Genomic DNA, 26,600 nt, shown 5'->3' on the forward strand with positions numbered 1-26,600 from the left:
AGAGATCGCCTTTAAATTTACTTTCACATTTAATGCATGCATCTAGTTCGTATTCCGACACAGTGAGCAAAACGGATGTTTTCTTTTTCTGCTGATAAAACTTCACTATACCCTCACTCAGCATCGGCCGCTCCAGAGAAAACAGAACATGTTTGTTCAACATCTCCTAATGACACACATCCTCTCATCTGATAGATTGTTTCTTCATCCTCTCCGGATCTTCCACTTACCTCCTGCAATGAAGCAGCAAGTTCTGCATACAACACTCGAAACACGGCCTGAGAGAGTTTTAAAAATCTTTAACACAGCTTTACAACTCTTGAAACAGTGCCCGGGGCAATGATCAAGCAGGTCACAGGGCTTCTTTACCACCTATTACCCTGCACAAACATCTCCAAGGACCCGGTGAGCATCTGGTGAGGGAACCTGTACAATTCTCATTACAATCAATATAATCAATGGAGATTTGACCTGCGGCCAACACGGACATCGGCAGATCAGAGAAAAGGAGATTCAAGAATTCCATCGTCCGAGAAGCAAATGCAAGAGGGGTCGCGGCAGCGTAATGAAGCTTTGATCAAAGCCCTATCTGGAGTAGAGAGGGCCTCAATCAGATTCACCGCAAGGGAATAAAAACGCAGGAGCGGTTCTACGAGGGTAATATATTTTTGACGAGTGACCAATAGGCGGTTGGGATTAATTAATAAGAGCAAATTAAAAGAGGTCAGGGGCAAGCGCAGAGGATATCGTCTGCTTGGCGATAGTCGGAGTGGTGGTCTTAAGGGTTTAACCGAGCCTTCAATGAAGAGAATTTTAACTCAAAGAAAGCAAAAGAAAGAAATGCTCGAGGTTTTATTGTCACTTCTCTTCTGTATATCTGCTCAGCTATGTAGAGATGACAGTCAGGATTGTGCAATGCTCCCCTTGTGGGATGTAGGAAGACAGTAACACCTCTAGATTCGGTACCACTACAACTTCGAGATGTGCATCCAGCTGCAGGTTCTTCCAAACCGTATTAAGGTAATGGAGATGGTACTGGATGAAATCCGGATTATAGAGGAAACTGAATGGGTGGTAGATAGGAAATATAGAGAGGAAGTTACACTCCAGGTGCATAACACAAAGCACATGAGCGTCAAGACAGGCTAAGGTATTAAGGAGCCAATGCAGAGTACCCGGCGGTCACCCTCCTCCCCCTCAACAACAGGGAATACTACTTTGGATACGGTCGATGAGTATGATTTAACAGAGAAATGTTACAGTGGTCTCGTCTCTGGCGCTGAGTCTGCCTCAGTGACTCAGAGGAGAAGGGGAAATAAAGGTACACTATCGTGACAGGGGATTCATTAGTTATGGAAACAGGAAGTCGGATTGTGAACAAGAACAAGTTTCCCGGATAGAGTGTTCCCTACAGTCTCTCAGGATCAGGGTCTTCTGCATTCTAAAATGGGCGGCTGAACAGCCAGATGTCGTGTTCTATAAGGTCAATGACATAGGTATGGCGATTGACGAGGTACTGCAGAGAGATTTCAGGGAATTGGGTGCTAAATTAGAAGGCAGGACATTCTGGATTGTGATATCAAGTTTGCCACGTACTAGTGGGGCAAGAACAAGGAAGTTTATACAGTTTAATGCTTGGCTGTTGAGATGGTGTAGGGCCGAGTGAATAAGATTGCTGGATCTCAATGGCTCTCTTCCAGAGAAGGTGGAAGAAAGGATCTTATGTGAAATGGATGGTGTTCACTTGAACGAAAGGGGTCTAATATCCTAGAAGGAAGGTTCGTTTGAGGGTTTTAAACTAGAGTTGCAGGGAGATTGGAATCAGAGTGCCAGAGCAGTTAGGTAGGGGAGAGGTTGTTCAGACAGATGTTGGGAAGACCTCAGACGATGTCAGGAATTAAAGTGTTGAGGATGGTGCGACAAAAGCGAACATGGCGAATGCAGGACCCTAAGTGTTGTAGTTGGATTCGGTGCAGAAAGCAGAATAAGGTAGACGAACTTGCAGCACAGTTACAGCTTGATGTTGTAGGCATCACTGAATCGTGACTGAAAGAAGATTATAGCTGGGAGCTCAATGTCCAAGGGTACACATTGTCTGGAGAGGACAGGCAGGAGGGCAGATCGTGCGGCGTCACTCTGTTGGTTCAACATGGTATCATTAAAAAGAGGGACATAGGGTTCCATTGTGTTGAATTATTTGTGATAGGGCGAAAGAACCGCAAGGTTAAAATCAAAACGCTGCTGGGAGTTGTGTACAGACCCCGAAACAGTGGTAATGATGTGGCCTACAAATTACAATGGGAGGTAGAAGATGCATTCTGGAAAGGCCATGTTACAATTGTCATGGAGATCTTCAATAGGCATGTAGATTGGTGGATATCAGGTGGGTGCTTCATTACGGGATCCATAATTTCTAGAAAATCTACTAGATGGCTTATCAGAGCCCCTCGTGTTTGAGCTCAATGGATCGGCTCTTCTGGACTGGGAGATGAGCAATGAACCAAAATTGATAAGAGAGCTCCAGCTATCAGAATCCTTAGGAGAAAGTGATCATAACATGATCGAATTCCCCCTGAAATTTGAGAAGAAGCTAGAGCCAGATGTCTCAGTATATCAGTGGAGTAATCGGAATTACAGAGGCTGAGTGAGGAGTTGGCCAGAACTGATTGAGAAAGAAAAAAAACACTGGCAGGGATGACAGCTGAACTGCAATGTCTGGAATTCGCGGAAACAATCCGGAACGCACAAGATATATACATCTCAAAGAGAAAAAAAATATTTTAAAGAAATGATGACACAACCATGGCTAATACCACGGCAGAGGATCTGAATGCGCATTTTGCATCAGTCTTCACAGTGGAAGACGTCTGTAGTAAACTGGACATTCAAGAGTGTCATGGAAGTGAAATTTGTGCAGGGAAAACTACGACTGAGAAGGTGCTCAGGAAGCTTCCTCGTCTGTTAGTGGATAAATCTTCTGAACTGATGGAAAGCACCATCGGGTTCTGAAGGGAGTAGCTGGAGAGATTGCGGAAGCATTAACGATGATCTTTCAAGAATCGATAAATTCTGGCATTGTACCGGATGACTGGAAAATTTCAAATTGCAAATCTTACTCCCCGATTTAAGAATGGTGGGAGGCAGCAGAACGGAAACTATAAAGCAGTTAGCCTGATATCGGTGTTTGGAAAGCTGTTGGAATCGATTGAAAGGGATGAGATTACCGAGTATCTAGAGGCACACAGCAAGGAAAATCCTGCCTGACAAACCTGTTGCGATTTTATTAGGAAATTACAAGCAGGGTAGTCAAAGGAGATGCATTAGAAGTGGTGTACTTGGATTTTCAGAAAGCCTTTGACAAGGTGCTACACGGGAGGCTGCTTAACAAGATAAGAGCCCATGGAAATGGGCTAACAGATGTTACCTGGGTTTCAGCACTTAAGTTACAGAGAAAGGTTGAACAAGTTAGGTCTGTGTTCATTGGAGCGTAGAAGGTTGAGGGGGGATTTGATCGAGGTATTTAAAATGTTGAGAGGGATAGATAGAGTTGACGTGAATAGGCTGTTTCCATTGAGAGTAGGGGAGATTCAAACGAGAGGACATGATTTGAGAGTTAGGGGGCAAAAAGTTTAAGGGAAACACGAGGGGGTATTTCTTTACTCAGAGAGTGATAGCTGTGTGGAATGAGCTTCCAGTAGAAGTAGTAGAGGCCAGTTCAGTTGTGTCATTTAAGGTAAAATTGGATAGGTATATGGACAGGAAAGGAGTGGAGAGTTATGGGCTGAGCGCGGGTAGGTGGGACTAGGTGAGATTAAGAGTTCGGCACGGACTAGGAGGGCCGGAATGGCCTGTTTCCGTGCTGTGATTGTTATGTGGTTATACGGTTATATGGAATTACAAGGAAGTTGGTGAAGCCAGGGAAGCATAGGTTGGACAAGAGGGCACAACTTCAGGATTGAAGAATGTCCATTTAGAATTGAGATGAGGACAAATTAGCTTAGTCAGAGGGTGGTAAATCAGTGGAACTTGTTGCCACGAGCGTCTGTGGAGGCCAGGACATTGGATGTATTTAATTCAGGAATAGATAGTTCTTGATTAACTAGGTCATCAAAGAGTATGTGGTGAAGAGACAGGAAAATGAGGATGACTGGAAGATTTGGATCTATCCATGATTGACTGGTGTAGCAGACTCAACTGGCCGAATGGAATACTTTCACTTATATCTTATGGTTTTCTGGTCTTAATACGGGATTTCAAAACGAAAATAAAAAGCAAAAGAGAGGGTGAAGAATTGAGCAAGATTACTGGGAAGTTGGAGCACTGGAAAATGATTATGAAGGGAAAGATCCAGTACGAAAGTAAGATAGCGAATAATATTAGTAAGGACATCAAACTCTTCTTCATATATAAAAAGTAAGAAAAATAGCAAGACTGGACATCAGATCGCTGAACAATGATGCTGGAGATGTAGCAATGTGGGACCATCAAATACCGGAAGAACTAAATAAATATTTTGCGTCAGCCTTCGCTGTGGAAGACACTAGCAGTGTGTTGGAAATTTAAGGTGTCATGGGTATGAAGTGTGTGAAGTTACCATGACGGGAGAGAAGGTTAGTGAGTAACTCAAATATCTGAAGGTAGATCAGATGGACCATACGGTGTACACGCCGTAGTTGTGGAAGAGTTGGCTGAAGACATGGTTGAAGTATTATAAATGATCTTGCAACAACCACTCGGTCTGCAATGTTTTCGGAAGACTGGAAAATTGTAAATGTCACTTCACTCTTCAAGCAGGGAGAGACAGAAGAAAGGAAAATCTGAACCATTTTGTTTGACCACAGGGGTTTGGAAGATGTCCGAGTTAATTATTACTGATGATGTCTCAGTGTACTTGGAGACACATGATAAACTAGGCTGGAGTCAGCATGGCTTCATCCAGGGAAAATCTTGCCTGAGAAATCTAATGGAATTCTTTCAAGGGGGAACAAGCCGGACAAATGAGATTTTCCGAATGGTTTTGAGAAGGTGCCACACATGAGACTGCTTGACAAGCTACATGGTAATACAGTGAAGGTTCTAGCATGGACAAAGCAGTGGCTGATGACTGGGGGGGGGGGGAATAGAGCATTTTCTGACTGGTAGGCGTTGTCCCGTAGTGTTTCACAGAGGACTGTGTTGGGATCTATTCTTTTTTGCGTTATATGTCATTGATTTAGCGATGGAAATGGTGGTTTTGTTGGAACAATTGAAAAATCCTATGACTTCCGTAGCTCTGCCGATTAACGCACACTCTGTAGTTACTCGCTTTATCCTGATTTCCGTTCTGCAAGATGGAGCAACATAGCTATTCCCCTGTCCCACAGTGTCCTTGGCAATCCGGGGTATTGATACATTGGTTAAGACCCAGCAATCTCATCTCTGCCTCTCTATCCTCAGGTAAGTCCCATCAGATGCTAGAGTCCATGATTAATATTACAAGTCCACTTTTATTTTAACTCCCTCTTTATTTTGTATTGTTTATTTGAATTAAATTGACTTGATTAGTGACATCATTCAGAAACATGAGGGTAAAATTTTTTTCGAAACGTCTTCGTATAAATGAGCAACTTGCAATTGCTGTAATTTCTAAGCAGAAATATGTATGCCAGGATAGTCATTATAACATAGAAATACAGTTGCGTCAGCATTAATTAAACCGCCTGATGGCCTGGTGGAAGATATCCCTGAGCTTTTGTTCGCGGCATTTAAAATGTGGTACAGTTTCCCGGATGGTAGCAGCTGGAACAATTTGTGATAGCGTGACCGGTGTCTCTTATGATCCTTCGGACCCTATTTACACACCTGTCTTTGTTTACGTCCTGAATAGTGGGAATTCCATATGTACAGATGCGCCGGGGTGTTAGAGTCCTACGATGGAGCGAAGTACAGTGTGCATACCAGGCAGTGATGCAGCCAGTCAGGATGCTCTCAATCGTGCCACCATGGAAAGATCTTAGAACTTGGAAACCCATACCAAACTTTTTCAAACGTCTCAGGTGAAGGAGGCGCTGTTGTGCCTTTTTCACCACAGAGCTGACGTGTACAAACGTCTTGAGATCCTCGGTGATGTTTATGCCGAGGTATTTGAAGCAGTTCACCGTCTCAACACCAGATCAATTAATGTCAATAGGAACTCAAAGTGAGAAACAATTCCACTGGTCACATCAATCACTGTGCCAAAAATCTTCTGTTTGGGCTTTCCCGAAGATTCGTACTATCCTCCACTTCTGGTGATCCCGATGGTGAATCCTCACTCTGATCTTCAACCCATCAGCAAGCGTCTTGGCAAAGGATGGGATTATAAGTCGACACACTGAGACCCGTGTTTAAGAAGGCGGTAAGGAATAATTGTTAACATAATTAGCAAACACAGTAACGCCTCCAGCCTGGTGTTCATTTGAACATTCATGTTTTATTCAATATTTGTAATCATTTATCAATTGCATAGAACTCCATTTTTTCCCGATTATGGTGTGTGGACCAAGCTCCACAATATACACTATTGGGCTGCTTCTCAAATAAAACTATTGTATGTTTGCATGAATTTTGTGTATTAGTGTTTGTAACAGAATGTCGATTTGGAACAGTGCAAGCCGAAGGAGAGTGATCATTCACTGAGTACATGTACAGATATTTGGCTCATTTCTGAACGCGTCCCACTTACCAGAAAACGTCCGTCCCCAGTCGACACTTGTTAAGTGTTTTAATACCATCAAAATTGACCTTTCTCCAATGAAAATTCTCAACGCACGAACGACAACGAGCAAAAAGCTCGTTTACATATTTACATTGAAACCAATGGCATTGTGATCACGAGTTACAACGAGTTCGTTAAATCAAGCTTCTATCTCTTGCCCCGACTCATTAATTTCATAATAGTACATCAAGTATCGCACACGCTCTCGGCAGTTCGTAAACACACAAATTTAAAAAAAAATCCTGAACACATTGGACGATCTCCTACCCATATAGTCCTTTAAAATTGTGGAATTAACAATCAACGTGCAGAATGTTAAAAACACCTACTCTAGCAACCGTACTGATTTGCAACAAACAGCGATATCTCCTCAACATTGGCCGTCTAAATACGATTGACTATTGGGTGGTCAGTAAACTATCCCCATTAACGTGATCATACCTTTCCTCTTTTTCAGTTTCACTCATAAAACCACAATAGTTTAATTCTGCATCTGTGCTGACTGAAGTCAGCCGTGACATTTTCGCTGACTATTAACGCTACTTTTCCTGCTTTAGTCCATCCCGCTCTATCACTCTGAAACAAGGAACTCAGGGATACTGAAATGCCAGACCAGACTCTTCTGCAACCAAGTCTCATTAACGGCTAAGTTACCATGATTCCAGGTTCCAAGCCAAGAGTTCATCGAATTATTCTCCGATACTTCTGCTACTGAAGTATACGCAGTGCAGGGCACTAGTCGTACCTTCCTGCAGTTGTGTGAGATCTTATCAAAATGTCGGTACAATCTCTCCACTAACAGTTCTGACACGCTCCTTCCCACCTCCCTGCAAATGTTGTTTAAACTTAATCATGCAGCGCTAGCTAGCCTTCGGCAGGATATTAGCATTTCTAGTTCACGTGCAAATCGTCTTTATCAATGGGTCTCAGGTTCCCTGGAAGAGAGATCAATGATCGAGAAATCGTATGGCCTCCCTCCTGCACCAGACCCTTAGCCACGTGTTAATCTGCATCATATTTCCTTTACAGGCCTGATTAGGACGCGGCACGAGTCGCTGTCAGAACTCCGAAGATCCTGCTCTACACCTCAGCACCTAATTCTCTGAATTTGCATTGCAGAAATGCGTCACTGTTCCTACCGATGTCATTGGCACCGAAATGGAGCCAACCCCTGCCGGCTCACGCTCCTACTGAAGAATGTTCAAGCCTTAATCCAAGTTGTCCGGGACCCTGACACACGGGAGGCAACATACCATCCAGGAATCTGTTCTTCCCTTACCATTCTGAGTCACAGACTATACTCAGTGCCAGAGATCCGACCTCTATGTCTTTCCCCTGCTGGATCATCCAACCAGAAACGGAATCCAGGTGTTGCTGACGGTGATGGCCATAGAGATAGTCTGCACTGGGTCTTTAAAACCTTTTTCCTCCAGACTGTCACCCAGTTTTCTGTGTCTTGCACCCTGGCTGTCCTACCACTCTATATGTTCTGGTCCATCACGTCCGTGGCCCTGAATGAACCAGAGTTCATCCAGATTCAACTCCAGCACCCTAGGACGGACTGTTACACGCTGCAGCTGTGTGCACTTCCCGCAGGTGTCGTCATCATGAACTCTGGAGGCCTCCCCGTCTTCCACATCCCGCGAGGAGCCTTTTACTTAGCCGATGGCCTCCAGAGCCTGTCCCTGCCTTATTTTAATGTGTTCTGTGATTTTAACACTGGATCAGAGAACCTGAGCGAATTACGTTCTCTTAAGCGTCTAATCTCTCAGAAAGGCCGCTGCTCTATCGTCCAAAACACCCTGTTTCCGTCTCCTCTCTTAGATTAAACATTGACCTACAAGCCTGAACAACATTCTGACTGTCATAACTCATCCATGATGGAATGATGAAACAGACACAGGAGACCGAACGGCCTTTCCGTACGATGTCTCATTTTCTTGTTAACCTTGTCACATCTTCGCTTTCTTCCACAATCATCAGATTATTAAGCCTTATAGTCTACTTACCAACATCCATCTGTAAAGCAGCGTTTCCCGGTATAACTGAACAACCTGTGTTCAGTTTCTGTTGACATTGTTGCGATCAACTCCCACCCAGTTTTCAGATTCAGTCCTGTCTATAAACGTTTATTTCTCTGCTTCCCTAAATGTGAAAGCGATGAGACTTCCAAGCTATCTCATCCATCTCAGCAAACGTCCTTCATAAATTCTTGCCGAGACGCGTCTCACGAGTCTTCGATTTGTATTTGTTTTACAGCTTCACTCTCCACAGAAGTTGCCTAACCTGAGAAAATTGTAACATTCTCGCTTTCATTTCCGATTGGCAGGATGATATGCGTGATTGTGTGTATATAACTGCTTACAAATCAGGCATTCATTCCGTTCTCAAACTCAACTCAAAAGTGGTCAGGGTGGCCGAGTGGTCTAAGGCGCCAGACTCAAGGAATGAAAGTCCTTCCGACAAACGGGAGTGTTCTGGTCTCCATCTGGGGTCGTGGGTTCGAATCCCACTCCTGACATAATTTCTGCAAACAAACCCTGGGTTGTTGAGGTGGATTAGAAAATCGGTTGGAAAATAAGACTATGTTTTTGACACTGTTCATCGCATTACAACAGATCACCGTACACCGAATTGTGGGTAAGTGATTTATTCAGAAACAATTTCACGGTGAAGGATCTCGTCCCGAAACGCCGACTGTTTACGCCTGTCCATAGATGCTGCCTGGTCTGCTGAGCTCCTCCTGGCATACTCAGCTGATCAATATAGTTTCTAAAGTGAAATGACTGGTTGTCGGAATATTCAATGGATTGGCACGTAGTGTACACTATCACCTTTTGATCAAAAGTCCGGTGTCGGATGGGTAGTAACTGAGGCTCTTGTACCATCTACCCGATGGCAGCATCGAAAAAAGAGCATGGCAGGATGGTGACGACCTCTGACGGTGGATGCTGTTTTCCGATGACAGCGTTTTATGTGGATCTGCTTAATGTTTGGGAGTGATTTCCCGTGATGGACTGAGCCGAATTCACTAACTTTTTAAAGATTTTCCTTCAAAGGTACGGTATTTCCATACCACGTCTTGTTGCAGACAGACAATATACTCTCTACGACACATCTATAGAAGCTCATCAAGGTTTTTGATGTCATGCTGAATCTCCGCAGTCTCCTAAGAAAGCAGAGGAAATAGTCATACCAACAATTTAAAGTTACAAACTTGCCCCGCCTCTGATCCTCCAAGGAGAACTGGCTCAAGGAACTCTGGTTTTCCCTCTGCTGAAGACAACAATCAGTCCCTGGTCTTGCCGATATAGAGTGATAGGGTGTTGGCACATTTGTTCATTTCGTTATTGCACAAACCGTCTAATTCAGGTAGCATCTTGGTGATGCTCTTCTGCACCCTCTCCGAATCCACGTCATCCTTTCTCTGGAGGATGGCCTGAACGGAGTGCAGCACAATTCCAGTGCTGTGATGCTGTACGCTCTGATTCCGCACATGCTCGGCAACCTGAGAAAATGCATCCCGTCAATATTCATTTAAAATCCCAGGATATAGAGTGTGTTTATATGTATACCCGCTCAACAAAACAGTCAGTCAGACTATTCCGAAATACAGCTGTTTATCTGTCATGTGGAGAGAGTACTGCAGGGGCTGTCAGGGTGGCCGAGTGGTCTAAGGCGCCAGACTTAAGGCGAGTAAGTCGCTTCCTAGTAAACGCGAGTGTTCTGGTCTCCACCTGGAGGCGTGGGTTCGAATCCCACTCCTGACAAATACTCTGTTTTTCACGTGCTGTTATTTATAATGCAATCACTGTAATTTTACTGCAGCGATCAAAGCGTGGTCTGTTTGGGAATATGAGAAGGATACAATTAAGATAAAAATTTTGTTTTAGTCACAACAGAGAGCAGAACAACGGGTTACATGGGATTCAGGCTGCAGAGTTTGATGAGAAAGAAGCCTCGTTGAAGAGAGTCTGTGTCACCTTCTAAACCGTGGCTGTTGTTTGGACAGAATGACAAGGGGCCATTCAAACACGTTGTTGGTCTCTATATCGAAACGGCATTTTACATTGTCGTTCTTAAGCGTACATCTGCCGTGGAGCTCCATAACGTGTGTTTAATACCTTTCTGGATTTGGGAATATCGGATTGATCATTCCGGACTAGATTATATTCACTTTCCGTTATTTAACAGGCCACTCTTCCTTGTTTTGCAATGCAGATATTTTAAGTCGTACAGCATGGAAAATAGCCTTCGGCCCAATTGGTTCAAAGTTCAGAGCAGAAAGTAAATTTTGCATCACAGCATATCTATATACATATATCACCATTCGCAGCAATGGGATTGACATTCCTGCGGGCATCCAAGAAACACAATAAAATCCATGAAGGGCCGCACTAACAGGACGGTCAAAACACTCAATGTGTACAGTACAGCAATCTGTGCAAGTCAAGTGAAAGAATAATGATAATAGCAATATTAATTGTTATTTTACGCAATGATCCAGGGCAACTATGAAGCTCACTGGAGTTTGTTTAGATTTAACCTTTCACAGAGACAACCAGACAAATTACACATTGACAGAGGATCGAATATGCACGATTTGAAATTATTCAGGTAAAGCTGAAACACTTAATACAGATAGTAAATATGATTTCAAAAGTTATAAAAATAAAATCTGGACAAAATAAGCGTATTAGATTAAACGTAAAGACAGTAGCAATTGAGGTAGCATAATATATAACAGAACTGCAGGATACAGTACAACTGATGGATGAATACTCTTATTTTATATGTTAATGACTTGGATGCTGGATTTGCTGATCATACAGACAGGTTTGCGGTCCAGATGAAGATTGGTGGAGGTGCAGGAAATCTGGAGGAAGTAGAAAGTCTACAAAATGACAGAGAAAGATGAGGAAAATGGGCAAAGAAGTGGCAGACATAAAACACAGGCACGAAATGTATGGTGCTGCACTTGAGCAGAAGAAATAAAATGGAAGACTATTTTCTAATCGTAGAGAAAATTGGAAAATCTGAGGTGCAAAAGGACTCAACGTTGTTCGTCCAGCATTCCCTGAAGGTGAATATGCATGTTGCGAAAGTGGTGAGAAAGGCCAATGCGATGTTCGCGATCATTTCCAGAGGAATGGAGTATGGATGCAGCGATGGAATTTTCAGGTTTTAAAATGCACTGATGAGGCCTTACCTTGAGTACTGTGAGCAGTTTGGAGCCCCTTGTCTGAGACAGGTTGTGTTGTCACTGGAGACGGTTCAGAGGTGGTTTAGAAAATTATTCCCGGGTTGAAAGCTTTGTCATGCGAGAAGCATGTGCTGGTTCTGGGTCTCTACTCAGGGGAATTCAGGAGAGTGAGTGGTTCGCGCATCAAATCACCCCTTGGACAGTCTCTATCACTCGTGTCACCCAGCTGACTACTGGACCGTCTCTCCCTGTGTCTATCACTGATGTCACCCAGTTGACTACTGGACCGTCTCTCCCCGTGTCTATCACTGATGTCACCCAGCTGACTACGGGACCGTCTCTCCCTGTGTCTATCAATCGTGTCTCCCGGCAGCTTAGGCGCTCCTGCTCCATGACTAAACTCTGTTTCATCAGCTGCGGATGCATGTCAGGAACCCCCGCTGGAACCAATCGGCGAGACCTCTCTCGGAAAGGGATGCCCTCGGTTGCTCTAATACCGTGGCAAGTACTCTTGGAGAAATCAAACTCAGAACTGCCAGTGGAGAAGGCGTCTTCGCGTTCCAACACGTTATCAGTTAATCTCCATTTCCATTCCTCGAACATTTCAGCAAATGTAGGGTTTCCGGTCGCTCTAGTTGCTCCCAGAATGTAACATGACAGGTTTGGACGGGATGCACCTCACTGTTCCTCCTTTCCGCTCATCATCCTACTTAGCAGGAACTTGCACCATCTTAAAAGCAGCTCTGAACACATGGTGAATGGACAAGGTGTTCAAAAAGTTCTCTCTACTTCTCTCTTTGCATGCTCCTTGGAACCTTCTGACAAGAATAAAAAAGTTCCATCCGTTTCCATAGTCTCAGTTACTCCAACATCTGCTTCCATAAATGCCAGCTTCAACGAAAAGTAGTCATTGTATGGGTACTTATCAGTACTAAGCCCCGGAATTCCAAGGGCACTAACAGGCACCAATGGCAAGTACTTGGACACGGATTGTAAATGAAACTAGACACTAGGATATGACAGCACAATACAGACCCTTCGCGCTCGATTTTGAGCCAAACCATATATTTCTTACATCCATTTGCCTGTGCAAGAGGCTCTTAAATGCCCCTAATGTTTTAGCCTCCACCACAATCCCTGGCAAGTCATTCCAGGCACTCACAACCCTCTGTGTAAAAAAAAATAACCCCTGATGTCTCCCATAAACGTCTCTCCCTTAACTTAACTGTGTATGTATGCCCTCTGGTGTTTGCTATTCGTGCCCTGGGAAACAGGTACTGGCCAGCACCTTATCTATGCCTCTCATAATCATGTAGACCTCTATAAAGACCCCTCTCATCCTTCTATGCTCCAAAGAAAAATGTTCCAGCTCTGCTAACCATGCCTCATAACACTTGTTTTCCAATCCAGGCAATGTCCTTTAAATCTCCTCTGCACCCTCTCCATAGCTTCCACATCCTCCTATAATGAGGTGACCAGAATGGAAAACAATACCTTAAGTGTAGTCTCACCAAAGTTTAGTAGAGTTGCAACATGACCTCTCTACTCTTGAACTCAATCCCCCTATTAAAGAAGCCTAGCATCCCACTGGCCTTCTTAACTATTCTATTAATCTGTGCAGCGACCGTGAGGGATGAATGGATTTGAACGCCAATGTCCCTCTGTTCATACACACTCTTAAGTAACTGACCATTAACCCTGTACTCAGCCTTCTGGTTTGTCCTTCTAAAATGCATCACCGCACACTTAATCGGATTGAACTCCATCTGCCACTATTCTGGCCAACTCTGCATCCTGTACATACTACTCTTGTAACCTTCGACAACCTACAGCTCCAACCACAACTCCTCCAATCTTCGTGTCATCCACAAACTTACTCACCCATCCTCCTGCGTCTTCATCCAGGTCATTTATAAACATCACAAAGAGCAGCGGTCCCAGGACTGATCCTTGCAGCACTCCACTAGTCACCGACCTCCAGGCGGAATACATTCCTTCCACTACTAACCCCTGTTTTCCTCCAGTAACCATTTTTTTATCCAAACAGCAAGGATCCACTGATCCCATGCCTCATGACTTTCTGGATGAGTCTTTCGCGGGGTACCTTGTCAAATGCCTTGTTAAAATCGATGTAGACGACATCTACCGCCCTACCCTCATCAATTTATTTTGTTACCTCTTCAAAAAACTCAATTGGGCCCGTGAGGCACGATCTTCCCTTCATAAAGCTATGTTGACTATCCTTGAGTAGACTGTACTTCTCCAAATGCTCGTAGATCCTATCCTTAAGAATCCTTTCCAATAGTTTGCAGACCACCGACGTAAGACTCTCCGGTCTATAGCAGGTCTCACCAGGTTTCTCTTGTTACCTTTTTTAACAAGGAAACTACATTAGCCGTTTTCCAATCCTCCAGCACCTCCCGTGCAGCCAAAGAGGATTCAAAGATCATAGCTACTGCTCCAGCGATCTCTTCTCTTACTTGCCACAGCAACCTAGGGTATATCTCGTCCGGACCTGGGGATTTGTGGTTTTTAAGAAGATCCAACACTTCCTCTTCCTTAATCTCCACATTCTCCAGCACACAGGCCTGTTCTATTTCGACCTCGCCCTGATCAAGATCCTTTTCACTTATGAATACTGAAGCAAAGTATCCATTGAGGAACTCTCCAACCTCCTGCACCTCCAGGCACATGTTGACCTCTTTATCCTTTTGCGGCCCCATCTTCATTCTTGTCATCGTTGCTCTTCACATACGCATAGAACACCTTGGGGTTTTCCTTAATCCTAGATGCCAAGGCCTTTTTATGCCCCCTTCAAGCTCTCCTAAATCCTTTCTTAAGCTCCTTCCTGGCTATCCTATATTTCTCATGAGCCTCTCCTGCTTCCTGCTTCTTACATCTAACATATGCTTTCTTCTTTCTTTTGACGAGTTGTCTCACATGTTTTGTCAGCCACGGTTCCCTTTTCCTACCACTTTTTCCTTGCCTCAGTGGGACAAACCTATCCTGAACCCAGCACAAGTGTTCCTTAAACTTCCTCCACATGACTTCTGTGCTTTCACCTTTGAACATCTGTTTCCAATTTACTCCCGCTAGTTCCTGCCTCATTCCCCAGTTAAGCACTTTCCCATTGCCTGTTTTTATCCTTTTCCATAGCAATGCTGAAGCTAAGGGAGTTGAAGTCACTCTCACCAAAATGCTCTGCCACCTGATCAGGTTCATTACCTAGAACTAGACCTAGTATGGCTTTTCCTCTCATCTGCCGGTGCACATACTGTATCAGGAATCCTTCTTGAACACACCTGACAAATTCAGCCTCATCTATCCCCCTTGCAGTCAGGTGGTGTCAATCAATATGAGGGAAGTTGAAATCACCCATAACTACAACCCTGTATTTCTTGCACCATTCTAAAATCTGCCTGCTTATCTGCTCCTCGGTGTCCTGAGGGCTATTTGAGGGCATATAGACTACTCCCAGCACACGTGATTGTTCCCTTCCTATTTCTGACTTCCATCCTGACCGACTCAATGAACACGCCCTCTGCAGCGTCCTCCCTTTCTATAGACGTGAAACTATCCCTGACCAGTAATGCTACTTCCCCCCCCCCCTTTCTACCTCCCATCCTATTCCTTTTAAAACACCTCAACCTCCATCAGCCAAGGCTGCCCCTCCTCCAGCCAGGTTTCAGTAACGGCCAGTATCATAACTCCACATACTGATCCATGCTCTAAGTTCATCCACTTTATTCCTAATACTCTTAGCATTGAAATAGACACATTTCAACCCCTCTAAGTGGCTACATTTATGTTTTATTGCCTGCCTGTCCTTCCTCACCAACTCAGAACACATAGCATCATGCCCTTTTCCTTGTACCCTAATCTCTGCTCTCACATTCTGATTCCCACCCCCTGCCAAACTAGTTTAAACCCTCTCCAACAGCTCTAACAAACCTGGCCGCCAGGTCCCTTTCCAGTTCATGTGCAGCCGGTCCACTTTGTGCAGGTCAGACCTTTCCCAGAAGAGATCGCAATGTTCCAGAAGTCTGAACCCCTGTCCCCTGCACCAACTCTTCAGCCACCCATTCAACTGCCATGACTTCCAGTTCCTCCCCTCTCTGCCTCGTGGCACAGGCAGCAATCCTGAGATTACCACCCTTGCTTTTTAACTTTGTATTAACTCTCTCTATTCCTTCTTCAGGACCTCATCCCTACTCCTATCTATGTCATTGGTCCCCACTTGGACCACAGCTGACTGCTCACACTCTTTCCTGAGAATACCGAGAACTCGATCCAAGATATCATGGACCCTGGCACCAGGGAGGCAAAACACCATCCAGGATTCTCGATCTTTCCCACAGAACCTCTTATCTGTCCCCCTAACTATAGAATCCCCAATCACTACTGCTCTCCTCTTTTCCCTCCTTCCTTTCTCAGCAAAGGGGCCAGTCACTGTGCCAGAGACACGACCACTACAACTTGTCCCTGGTAGGTCATCCCCACCAACAATATCCAAAACAGTAAACTTACTGTTGATGGGAACGGCCACAGGGGTGCTCTGCTCTCTCTGTCTATTCCCCCTCCCTCTCCGGACAGTCACCCAATTAGTTCCCTGTCTCCTGACTTTTAGGGGAGACTGCCTCCCTGAAACTTCGATCTATTACTGCCTCTGCCTCCCGAATGATCCGAAGTTCATCCAGCTCCAGTTCCCTAACTCAGTTTGACAAGAGCTGAAACTGGATGCTTCTCTTGCTGGTGTAGTCATCAGAGATAATTGTGCTGTCCCTGACTCCTACATCCTACAATCGGAGCACTGGACTGCCCTGTCTACTGCCTCCATCAACAACTCCTAAGTTAATTAAATTAATTAAAGAACCTTACCCGGCCTTACCCACTAGGAGCAAGTTCGTCCTCCACCTCTGCTCGCCAAAACCTTTCGAGTCAAAGCCTCAAAGCTCCACTGCTGCTCTGGCCCCACTCACTCACTGGCCGCTCCGCTTGAGCTACCCCTCTTTTTATTTGTTTGTTGAGCTATTCAATTTCCGATTGCCCAATCAGACTGCTTGGTCACCTGACCTCGACAGCCCAATCAGCTGCTTTCTGCTGAGTCTGATCTATTCAAATCTTTTCATTATTATTGTCCAAAATAACAAGAGTACATCGAAGTAAATAACACTTACAATGTGTCAAGGAAAAAAAAACATTGTTTTAAAGATTGAAAAATATGGTGACACAAAAAAAGAAAAGGAAAAAAAAAACACTAAAGCAAAGAAAAGTGAGGAAAAAAAATATTAAGAACTCAACCCCGGAGCCATGTGTCATACAAAAAGCTTCTAAAGATAACCATCAAACCGCCAGCAAAGAAAAAAAAATACAATTAGATCATGGAGAAAATTATCAATTAACTCAAATGGTAATAACGAGAAAATGAACCCCTTTTTTTCTCAAAATCAAACACAGGTTCAAAGGTTCAACTTCTAATTTTCTCCAGACTGAGACATAGCATCACTTGGAAGAACCATTGTAACAGAGTGGGAGGCGACATATCTTTCCACTTCAACAGAATTGCCCTCCTAGCTATCAATGTAACAAACACAATAACATGTTGGTCAGACAAAGAAATAGCTTGGATATTTTGAGGAATTATTCCAAAAAGTACAGTTAATTTGTTAGGCTGTAAATTAATTTTAAGTGCTTTAGAAATTGTAGAAAAAAACTGAGTTCCAGAACTGTTCCAGTGTAGAACAAGACCAAAACACGTGTGTCAGTGCAGCTGTCTCAGTTTTACATCTATCACAATAACTATCAACATCAGGAAACATTTTAGACAATCTCTCCTTCGTCAAATAGTAATGATGTACAACTTTAAATTGTATCAGTGCATGACTAGCACAAATCGAAGAAGAGTTAACCAACTTCAGAACCCATGTCCAGTCCTCCGTCATAAAAGTCAAATTAAGTTCCAATCTTGTTTAATCTTAAATAAAGGACACTTATCCCATTGTGATAGTAATTTATAAATTCTTCCAATGGAACCCTTCATCAAAGGGTTCATACTCGTAATAGTACCTAACAAGCCAGCATTCAATATGTAAGGTAAATTAGTTAAATGTTTTTGTAAGAAATGTCTAACTTGAAGGTATTGTAAAAAGTGTGAGTACAAAAGAGAATATTTATTAACTAATTGTCTATCTTCTTTAAATAGATCCAAAAAAGAATTAATACCTTTATTTTCCAAAGTAAAAAAATTGGATCACTCAAAGTATGCTTTAAAAAATTATAATAAATTAAACTACAAAGTTTAAATTTTTTAAGATTAAAAAATTACGGAACTGGAGCCAAATTTGTAAAGAATACTTAATCACAGGGTATAAATTTAAATTAGCAACTTTAGCTAATTGTATAGCTAATTGTAAAGCAGCTCCCAATAACGAGGTTAAATAAAACTGTTTCTTAGCTTTCAACTCCAAATCTACACAAATTGGCCGTTCATTCTTATCAACCCAGTGTAACCAAAAGGACATATATTGCACATTAACAGCCCAGTAATTCATTCTTAAATTAGGCGAAGTAAGACCTCCATCCTTTTTCAATTTTTGTAAGTGACATTTACTAATTCTTGGTCTTTTATCATTCCATATAAAAGATGAGATAATAGAATCAATCCGATCAAAAAACATCTTTGTCAAAAAAACAGGGATATTCTGAAATAAATATAACAATTTTCGTAAAATCAGCATTTTGACTATATGGATGTGACCAACAAGTGAAAATGTAAGTGGGTTCCATCCACTAAATAAATACTTCATAGAATCTACTCAGGGAACAAAATTAGCTTTGTAAAGATCCTTATTTTTTTTTAGAGATTATAACGCATAAATATCTAAAAGAATCCATAATGTTGAAAGGAGTATTACCATATATAGAAACAGATTCATTTAAAGGAAACAGTTCATTTTTATTTAAATTTATTTTATATCCAGAAAAATCTCCAAATTCATTAAATAATTTTAGCAAGGCAGGGAGATTCCTTGGGATTAGATACATAAACCAGAAAATCGTCAGCGTAAAGAGAAATCTCATTCACAAGAATCCCATGAATATCTTTAGCTTCACGAAGAGTGATACCAAGGGATTCTAATTTTAAGTTAAATAACAAAGGACTTAATAGACAACCTTGTCTTGTCCTCCGTGAAAGCTGAAAAAAGAGATCTACAATTATTAGTAATAACAGAGGCAATAGGAGTTTTATATATCATTCTAATCCAATTATTTAAATTAACACCAAAACCAAATTTCTCTAAAACATTAAATAAATATTTCCATGCAACTCGATTGAACGCTTTTTCAGCATCGAAAGAGATGACACATTGTGGAGTTTTAAAAGAAGATGGGTATATAATGTTAAATAATCTCCAAACATTTGAAAAGGAATAACGGCCGTTTATAAAGCCTGTTTGATCTTTAAAAATAACTTTACCCAAAAACTTTCCAACCAATTGGCCGTTATCTTTGACAGGATCTGAGCATCAACATTCAATAATGAAATAGGTCTGTATGAGGCACAATCAGAAGGACCTTTATTCTTTTTAAGAATTAAAGCAATAGAAGCATCTTAAAAAGTAAAGTGTAAATCGCCTTTCACAAAAGAGTCCTTAAACGTTTCCTACATATACGGAGACAGCAATTTTCCAATTTTTTAATAAAATTCTACAGGGTACCCATCAAGTCCAGGGGCCTTACCAGATAGATGGCATTGAAAAAATAGCTTTATGAATTTTGGCTTTGGTAATTTGGGCATCAAGAGTTTTTTGATCATTAACAGAAATTCGAGGAAAAACGATCTTTCGTTAAAAAAAAATCATTTTAGAAGAATCTACTGGAAATTTAAATTTATAAAGTTCAGTATAAAAATCTTGAAAAATCTTATTAATATCTTCATATTCCCAAGTCAGGGTACCATCTTTCCTACAGATTTTCAACATTTCAACAGGCCTTTTGGCTCCCGTTTTTAATTGAGATGCAAGCAGTTTGTTATTTTTATCTCAAAACATATAAAATTGACTTTTTAGCTTAAGCAAATAGCCTTCAATAGGATGAGTTAATAATAAATTATATTGTGATTGAAGTTCCATCCTTTGTTTAAATAAGTCAATATCTGGGGAAATCACATAAATATTATCTAAGTAACTTGTTTTGTAATCTTATCTAATTCTACTTTAGTCTGTTTTTTCTGGTTAGCAGAATAAGAAATGATCTGACCACCTGAAAATGCTTTAAACGTATCCCATATGATTAATTTAGATGTACCCCCTATAACATTAAAAAGAAAAAAATTATTTTACCTGGTTTTCAATGAAGCTAACAAAGTCTGAATTCTGCAATGATGTCTGAGACAGGCGCCAAGGTGGGTGGGCAAGGATGGCATCATCAAATTCGAAAGACAAACTGAAAGCTGCATGAGCAGATACAGCGATAGTGTCACATTCACAATTCTTAACAGTAGGCAAGAAGAAAAGGTCAACTATAATATAATCGATCCTTGAATATTTTCTATAAACATGTGACAAAAAAGAATATTCTCTATCATCAGGGTGTAAATATCTGCATAATCCAATCAATCCAAAAATCAGTCAAAAAAGAATTAATAAGTAATGAGGAGTGATTTGGAAGTTGCTGGTTGGTTGAGCTCTTGTCAATCAAAGGATTTAAACAACAGTTAAAATCCCTGCCCATTACCAACATATATTCATTTAAATGAGGCAGTACAGCAAATACATTTTTTTAAAAAAGATCATCTAAGTTAGGACCGTACAAATTGACCAAAACAGCTTTTCTGTTACAAATTACTCCTTTAACAATTAAAAATCCACTAAAGAATCTGACTTAATATCCTCTTGAATGAACAAAATACTGGATTTAATAGACACTCCTTTAGTTTTACTTTGAGAAGTGAAGTGAAATTGCAAAGTCTTCCACAATCCAAAAAACCTATTTTGATCTTCCGCCTTGATATGCGTCTCCTGGGCAAAAATTGTATCAGGTTGAAATCGATTAATGATTTTAAAAGTCTTTTTTCATTTGATAGGATGATTCCAACCATGTACATTCTAACTTATTACATTAATCTGTTTAGATTCCATACTATAATTTTAGTCTACTTTACACATACCAATTGGCACATACCAATTGATCAAAAATGGTGGCGATGGAGAATACAACCACACAGAAAACACACATGCTCCGGAACCACCCAATGGGAAAAAAAACCCTCATTCTAACTCCATCCTACACCCCCCACAGCCCAGAAAAAGCAGGCACCCTATGATAGAAAACACAGGCAAGACTGCTCTGTCTGTCCGAAAAAAAAGATTAAAAAAGGTTCTCCATCCCTCCCCCAGTTAAAAAATGAAACCCACTGACCTTGTAAAAGGAACGACAAAGTCTCAACAAAGGAAAATGTTTACATTCCAGCATCTACAAACTATCCCATGTTTATATTTAATCTTTTTTTAAACAAAGAGGAAACCAAAAAATTGTTATCTCTTAAAAAGTAAAAAACAGCTCCATCTTAAACTTAATATTAAAACCCCCAAAAAAGCTTTAAATTCAGTTATAAGATGCAATAATATTCATTATATAAAAACATATTAATATATTGAAAAGAATTTAAAAAACTAAGCAGTTATTAAAATCTAAAACATATTACCTAGAGAAACCAAGCATAGTGTTTAATAACAGATCAACACAATCTTTAAAACTAATATTATACAAATAATTGAAACCTCCGCTATGTATATATACGAGAAGGAAATAGCCCCATTAGTTGGAAGAACTACCAGTTAGTTAATTAAGAAAAAAACACAAACAATATCAAACCAGATATTAGGTTAAAGGAGTAAGTCCTTTTATGTTCTTTTTCTACATTGAATGTCCAAATAACCATTTAAACAGTCATACTTGAACCATAAATCTTCTTACCAAAAACACCAATGATATGCAGTAATAAACAAGTCCCCTAATGTTCTTTTAATAGTCTCTCAATGAAATGTCCAAGTAGCCTTCATAAATCTTCTTTCCGAAATGCTATTATGCAGATAATATGCCAGACAGTTCAATCGGCAGTCACAGCAGGTATAGTTTAAACAAACGGCAGGGCAACTTTAGGATCACAAAATGTACGAGGAGGAGAATCAGGAGGAAAAAATTTAATCCTTGTTGGGTGACGCAAGGAAGGAAACAATTTCTTATCATATGCCTGTTTCATTACCAGAGCAATTTTTAATCTTTGTTCCATTACCTCCTTAGAAAAATCTTCATAACAACCGAGCTCAGATGTCTCAAATCTAAAAACTCTGTTGTCTTGCCTGTCGCATTATTTGACCTTTAATCCTAAAATAATGAGAACAAACCAGAACAGCCCTTGGTTTATTTGGATCTTGAGATCTCGAAGTAAAAGTTCTGTCTGCTCTTTCTACAGTAGGTGGCGGTGATAATATAGAAGGAAATAAGGTATGAAAAAGCTTACCAATGTAAGCAGTTAAATCTCCATTTTCAACTCCTTCCTGCAGCCCAACAATTTGTATATTCCTTCGGCGAGACCTAGTTTCCAGGTCTATAATCTTATTTCGATATCATTCCAAACGAGTTTTACTTTATTTTACTTTCAAGTAATTTTTGCTTAATTATCTTCAATTCCTCTTTGTGTGTAGTGACTTGAGCTTCCAGATCCTTAAGTTTTCCCAGAAATGACATCATTTCATTACTATTCTTTTCAAGTTAGTCTTTAAATGAACTGTGTCCAAGCCATATCTTCAGCCCACAATGGCATTTCATCAGATCCTTCCTTTTGCATCTTTCCTTTCCCGTTGCCTTTATCGCTAGGTTCAGACAAGTATTTCCCACTCCTCAAAGACATATGGTTCCCATTCAAGAATCAGCAACTGAAGATATTAAATTCGGTTTAAACTAGGGGGAAAGGGACAAAACTAGGAGCAGCTCAGAAACTGCTGTTACTCCATTCACAGACAGGCGCAGCCTCCAGGAGCTATTCAAATCTTGATTGACTTGATTGCACAATCCATCTGCCAAAACTACTTGAGCCAAAGCCTCAAAGCTCCACTTCTTCACTGGCCACACTCCACCCCAGTCAATATTAAATTCCAGTCCCATTAAAGGTGAATATGCAGTAGAAGAAACTCCTCCCATGCCCAGAACTGGATGTGGTGAGCAGCAGCAATAATTGCAGAGTTCAGCACCGATAGTCACTCTCAAAATAGCTTTAGCAAACAGTGATGTACAAATATCCAGCATGCAGCTTATTGAAACTTTCTCCCCAGTGTGAACCCGATAGTGTGTCACAAGTAGAACATGCTGTGAGATTTCACTGCTAACGTAATGGTCTCTGTTATGTTTCACTGCTGAGCTAATGGTTTCTCTGCAGCAGCAATGTTTAGCTTATGACTGGAAATAACAGGGTTTTGGGGTGCCTAGCTATCCAATGGGAGAGATATTGTTCTTTCCTGTGAGTCTGGAAGGTAGATTTTCACGGTCTTTTGCCAGGGAGAGATGAGAAGACATGAGTGAAGAGAAAGGGCCCTTTTTCTTTGTTTTTGATTCCTTTACTAATCCTATAGTCAAAGTAAGAATTAAATAGCTCAATTGTTTAATCGCAGATTGTGTACCATTTGTTATTTTTGGGGTACTGATTTGTAACAGGGGACACATCATGCAGCATTCACACAAACGAGATTGCTTAGGTTTGGCCAAGCTCAGGGGCTATCACCCCCTATATTAAGTTGCTAGCTGAAGCAAGAGTTACATAAGGTTAAATGACCTGAGTGAATCGCTCCCCACATTCACAGCAGGTGAACGGCCTCTCCCCACTGTGAACTCAATGATGCACATTTTGTTGATTTTGCTGACAGAATTACTTCCCAAAGTCTCAGCAGCTGATCGGCCTCTCTCCTGTGTGAACTGGATTGTGTGTCTGTAGATGAGATGACTGAGTCAATCCCTTCCCACACACTGAGCAGGTAAACGGCCTCTCTCCAGTGTGAACTCGCTGATGTACCTTCATTTGAGATGAACAAGTGAATCCCTACCCACAGTCTGAGCAGGTGAACGGCCTCTCCCAGTGTGAACTTGCTGGTGTGCCAATAGGATGGATGACTGAGTGAATCCCTTCCCACAGACTGAGCAGGTGAATGGTCTCTCCCCAGTGTGAACTCGCTGATGTACCTTAAGTTTAGATGACTGAGAGAATCCCTTCCCACAGTCTGAGCAGGTGAACGGCTTCTCCCCAGTGTGAACTCTCCGATGTGTTAGTAGGTGAGATGACAAAGCAAATCCCTTCCCACAGTCTGAGCAGGTGAACGGCCACTCACCAGTGTGAACTCGCTGATGTACCTTCAGTTGGGATGAGCAAGTGAATCCCTTCCCACAGTCCGAACAGGTGAATGGCCTCTCTCCAGTGTGAACTCGCTGATGTACCTTCAGTTGGAACGAAGAAGTAAATCCCTTCCCACAGTCTGAGCAAGTGAATGGCCTCTCGCCAGTGTGAACTGACTGGTGCATCATCAGCTGAGATGACTGAGTGAATCTCTTCCCACACACTGAGCAAGTGAACGGACTCTCCCCAGTGTGAACTCGCTGATGTACCTTCAGTTGGGATGAAGAAGTAAATCCCTTCCCACAGTCTGAGCAAGTGAATGGCCTCTCGCCAGTGTGAACTGACTGGTGCATCATCAGCTGAGATGACTGAGTGAATCTCTTCCCACACACTGAGCAAGTGAACGGACTCTCCCCAGTGTGAACTCGCTGATGTACCTTCAGTTGGAACGAAGAAGTAAATCCCTTCCCACAGTCTGAGCAAGTGAATGGCATCTCGCCAGTGTGAACTGACTGGTGCATCATCAGCTGAGATGACTGAGTGAATCTCTTCCCACATACTGAGCAGGTGAACGGACTCTCCCCAGTGTGAACTCGCTGATGTACCTTCAGTTGGGACGAAGAAGTGAATCCCTTCCCACAGTCTGAGCAAGTGAATGGCCTCTCCCCAGTGTGAACAGACTGGTGCATCATCAGTTTAGATGAGCAAGTGAATCCCTTCCCACAATCTGAGCAGGTGAATGGCCTCTCCCCAGTGTGAACTCGCTGATGTACCTTCATGTGGGACGAAGAAGTGAATCCCTTCCCACAGTCTGAGCAGGTGAACGGCCTCTCCCCAGTGTGAACTCGCTGATGTACCTTCAGTTCAGATGACTGAGTGAATCCCTTCCCACAGACTGAGCAGGTGAATGGCTTCTCTCCAGTGTGAACTCGCTGATGTACCTTCAGTTCAGATGACTGAGTGAATCCCTTCCCACAGTCTGAGCAGGTGAACGGCCTCTCCCCAGTGTGAACTCGCTGATGTACCTTCAGTTGGGACGAACAAGTGAATCCCTTCCCACAGTCTGAGCAGGTGAATGGCCTCGCCCCAGTGTGAACAGCCCTGTGCAAGTGTAGGTGGGATGATCGAGTGAATCCCTTCCCACAGTCTGAGCAGGTAAATGGTCTCTCCCCAGTGTGAACTCGCTGATGTACCTTCAGTATAGATGAGCGAGTGAATCCCTTCCCACAGTCTGAGCAGGTGAACGGCCTCTCCCCAGTGTGAACTCTCTGATGTACCTTCAGTTGGGATGAGCAAGGGAATCCCTTCCCACAGTCTGAGCAGGTGAACGGCCGCTCGCCAGTGTGAACTGACTGGTGTCTCAGTAGGTGAGATGATTTAGTGAATCCCTTCCCACACACTGAGCAGGTGAATGGCCTCTCTCCAGTGTGAGCTCTCTGATGTACCTTCAGTTTAGATGAGCAAGTGAATCCCTTCCCACAGTCTGAGCAGGTGAACGGCCGCTCGCCAGTGTGAACTCGCTGATGTACCTTCAGTTTAGATGAGCAAGTGAATCCCTTCCCACAGTCTGAGCAGGTGAACGGCCGCTCGCCAGTGTGAACTGACTGGTGTCTCAGTAGGTGAGATGACTTAGTGAATCCCTTCCCACAGTCTGAGCAGGTGAACGGCCGCTCGCCAGTGTGGGCTTGCTGGTGTGCCATTCGGTCAGATGACTGAGTGAATCCTTCCCCACAAATTCAGCAAATGACCAGCATCTGCCCAGTGTGAACTGACTGGTGTGTCCACAGGTGGGATAACTGACTGAATCCCTTCTCACACTTACAACAGGTGAATGGCCTTGTCCGGTGATGTACCTTCAGTTGAAATGACCGAGTGAATCCGTTCCCACTGTCTGAGCAGGTGAATGCGTTCCCCCCGTGTAAAATGACGGGCACGCCAGTTGGTCTGATGACCGAGTGAATCCCTTGCTCCTCTTCTTAAATATCTGGACAGAGGCAGCAAAACTGCTGTATTGTGTTTGAGATTCCAGTAGACAAATTCCTTGTCATATTTAACCTGTAAAAAGATTTACAAAATCGATCAATGGGTGTGGGACAACATTTCAGATGAGATCACTTGAGTTGGCAAGGTGTGAGCTGACATCACACTGTTACAGTGAAGTTCAACCCAAATTGGAGAGAGAAATCATCTTCTAACTGGGCACAGTGCTGGTATCTGGAATGACCATCAAACTCTCTGATGCTCTTCCTGTCTCTATAACATAGGGGCAGTTC

At 42.4% G+C, this 26,600-nt stretch overlaps 1 protein-coding gene and 2 non-coding genes across 3 annotated transcripts; 2 read left to right on the plus strand and 1 right to left on the minus strand.

Moving 5' to 3' along the window:
* Positions 1–9,143: 9,143 nt before the first annotated feature.
* Positions 9,144–9,257, plus strand: trnal-caa (transfer RNA leucine (anticodon CAA)). Its single transcript has 2 exons — positions 9,144–9,181; positions 9,223–9,257. It is a non-coding gene; the product is annotated as a tRNA-Leu (tRNA).
* A 1,133-nt stretch (positions 9,258–10,390) lies between these two features.
* Positions 10,391–10,506, plus strand: trnal-uaa (transfer RNA leucine (anticodon UAA)). Its single transcript has 2 exons — positions 10,391–10,428; positions 10,461–10,506. It is a non-coding gene; the product is annotated as a tRNA-Leu (tRNA).
* Positions 10,507–18,887: 8,381 nt separating this feature from the next.
* On the minus strand, positions 18,888–26,172 carry LOC140724129 (uncharacterized). The gene is made up of 2 exons (XM_073038606.1): positions 22,465–26,172; positions 18,888–20,391 (listed from the first exon to the last, which is right to left on the minus strand). The coding sequence occupies exon 1, from the start codon at positions 26,025–26,027 to the stop codon at positions 24,012–24,014; it is 2,016 nt and encodes a 671-aa protein (XP_072894707.1). The 5' UTR covers positions 26,028–26,172; the 3' UTR covers positions 18,888–20,391; positions 22,465–24,011.
* Positions 26,173–26,600: the final 428 nt, after the last annotated feature.

The sequence above is a fragment of the Hemitrygon akajei genome, unplaced genomic scaffold, assembly GCF_048418815.1.
Source record: "Hemitrygon akajei unplaced genomic scaffold, sHemAka1.3 Scf000165, whole genome shotgun sequence".
In the NCBI taxonomy this organism is placed as follows: domain Eukaryota; kingdom Metazoa; phylum Chordata; class Chondrichthyes; order Myliobatiformes; family Dasyatidae; genus Hemitrygon; species Hemitrygon akajei.

What these genes read in the sequence shown, in the direction of transcription:
- LOC140724129 (XM_073038606.1), bottom strand. Translation starts at nt 26,027, where the DNA reads ATGGCACACCAGCAAGCCCACACTGGCGAGCGGCCGTTCACCTGCTCA.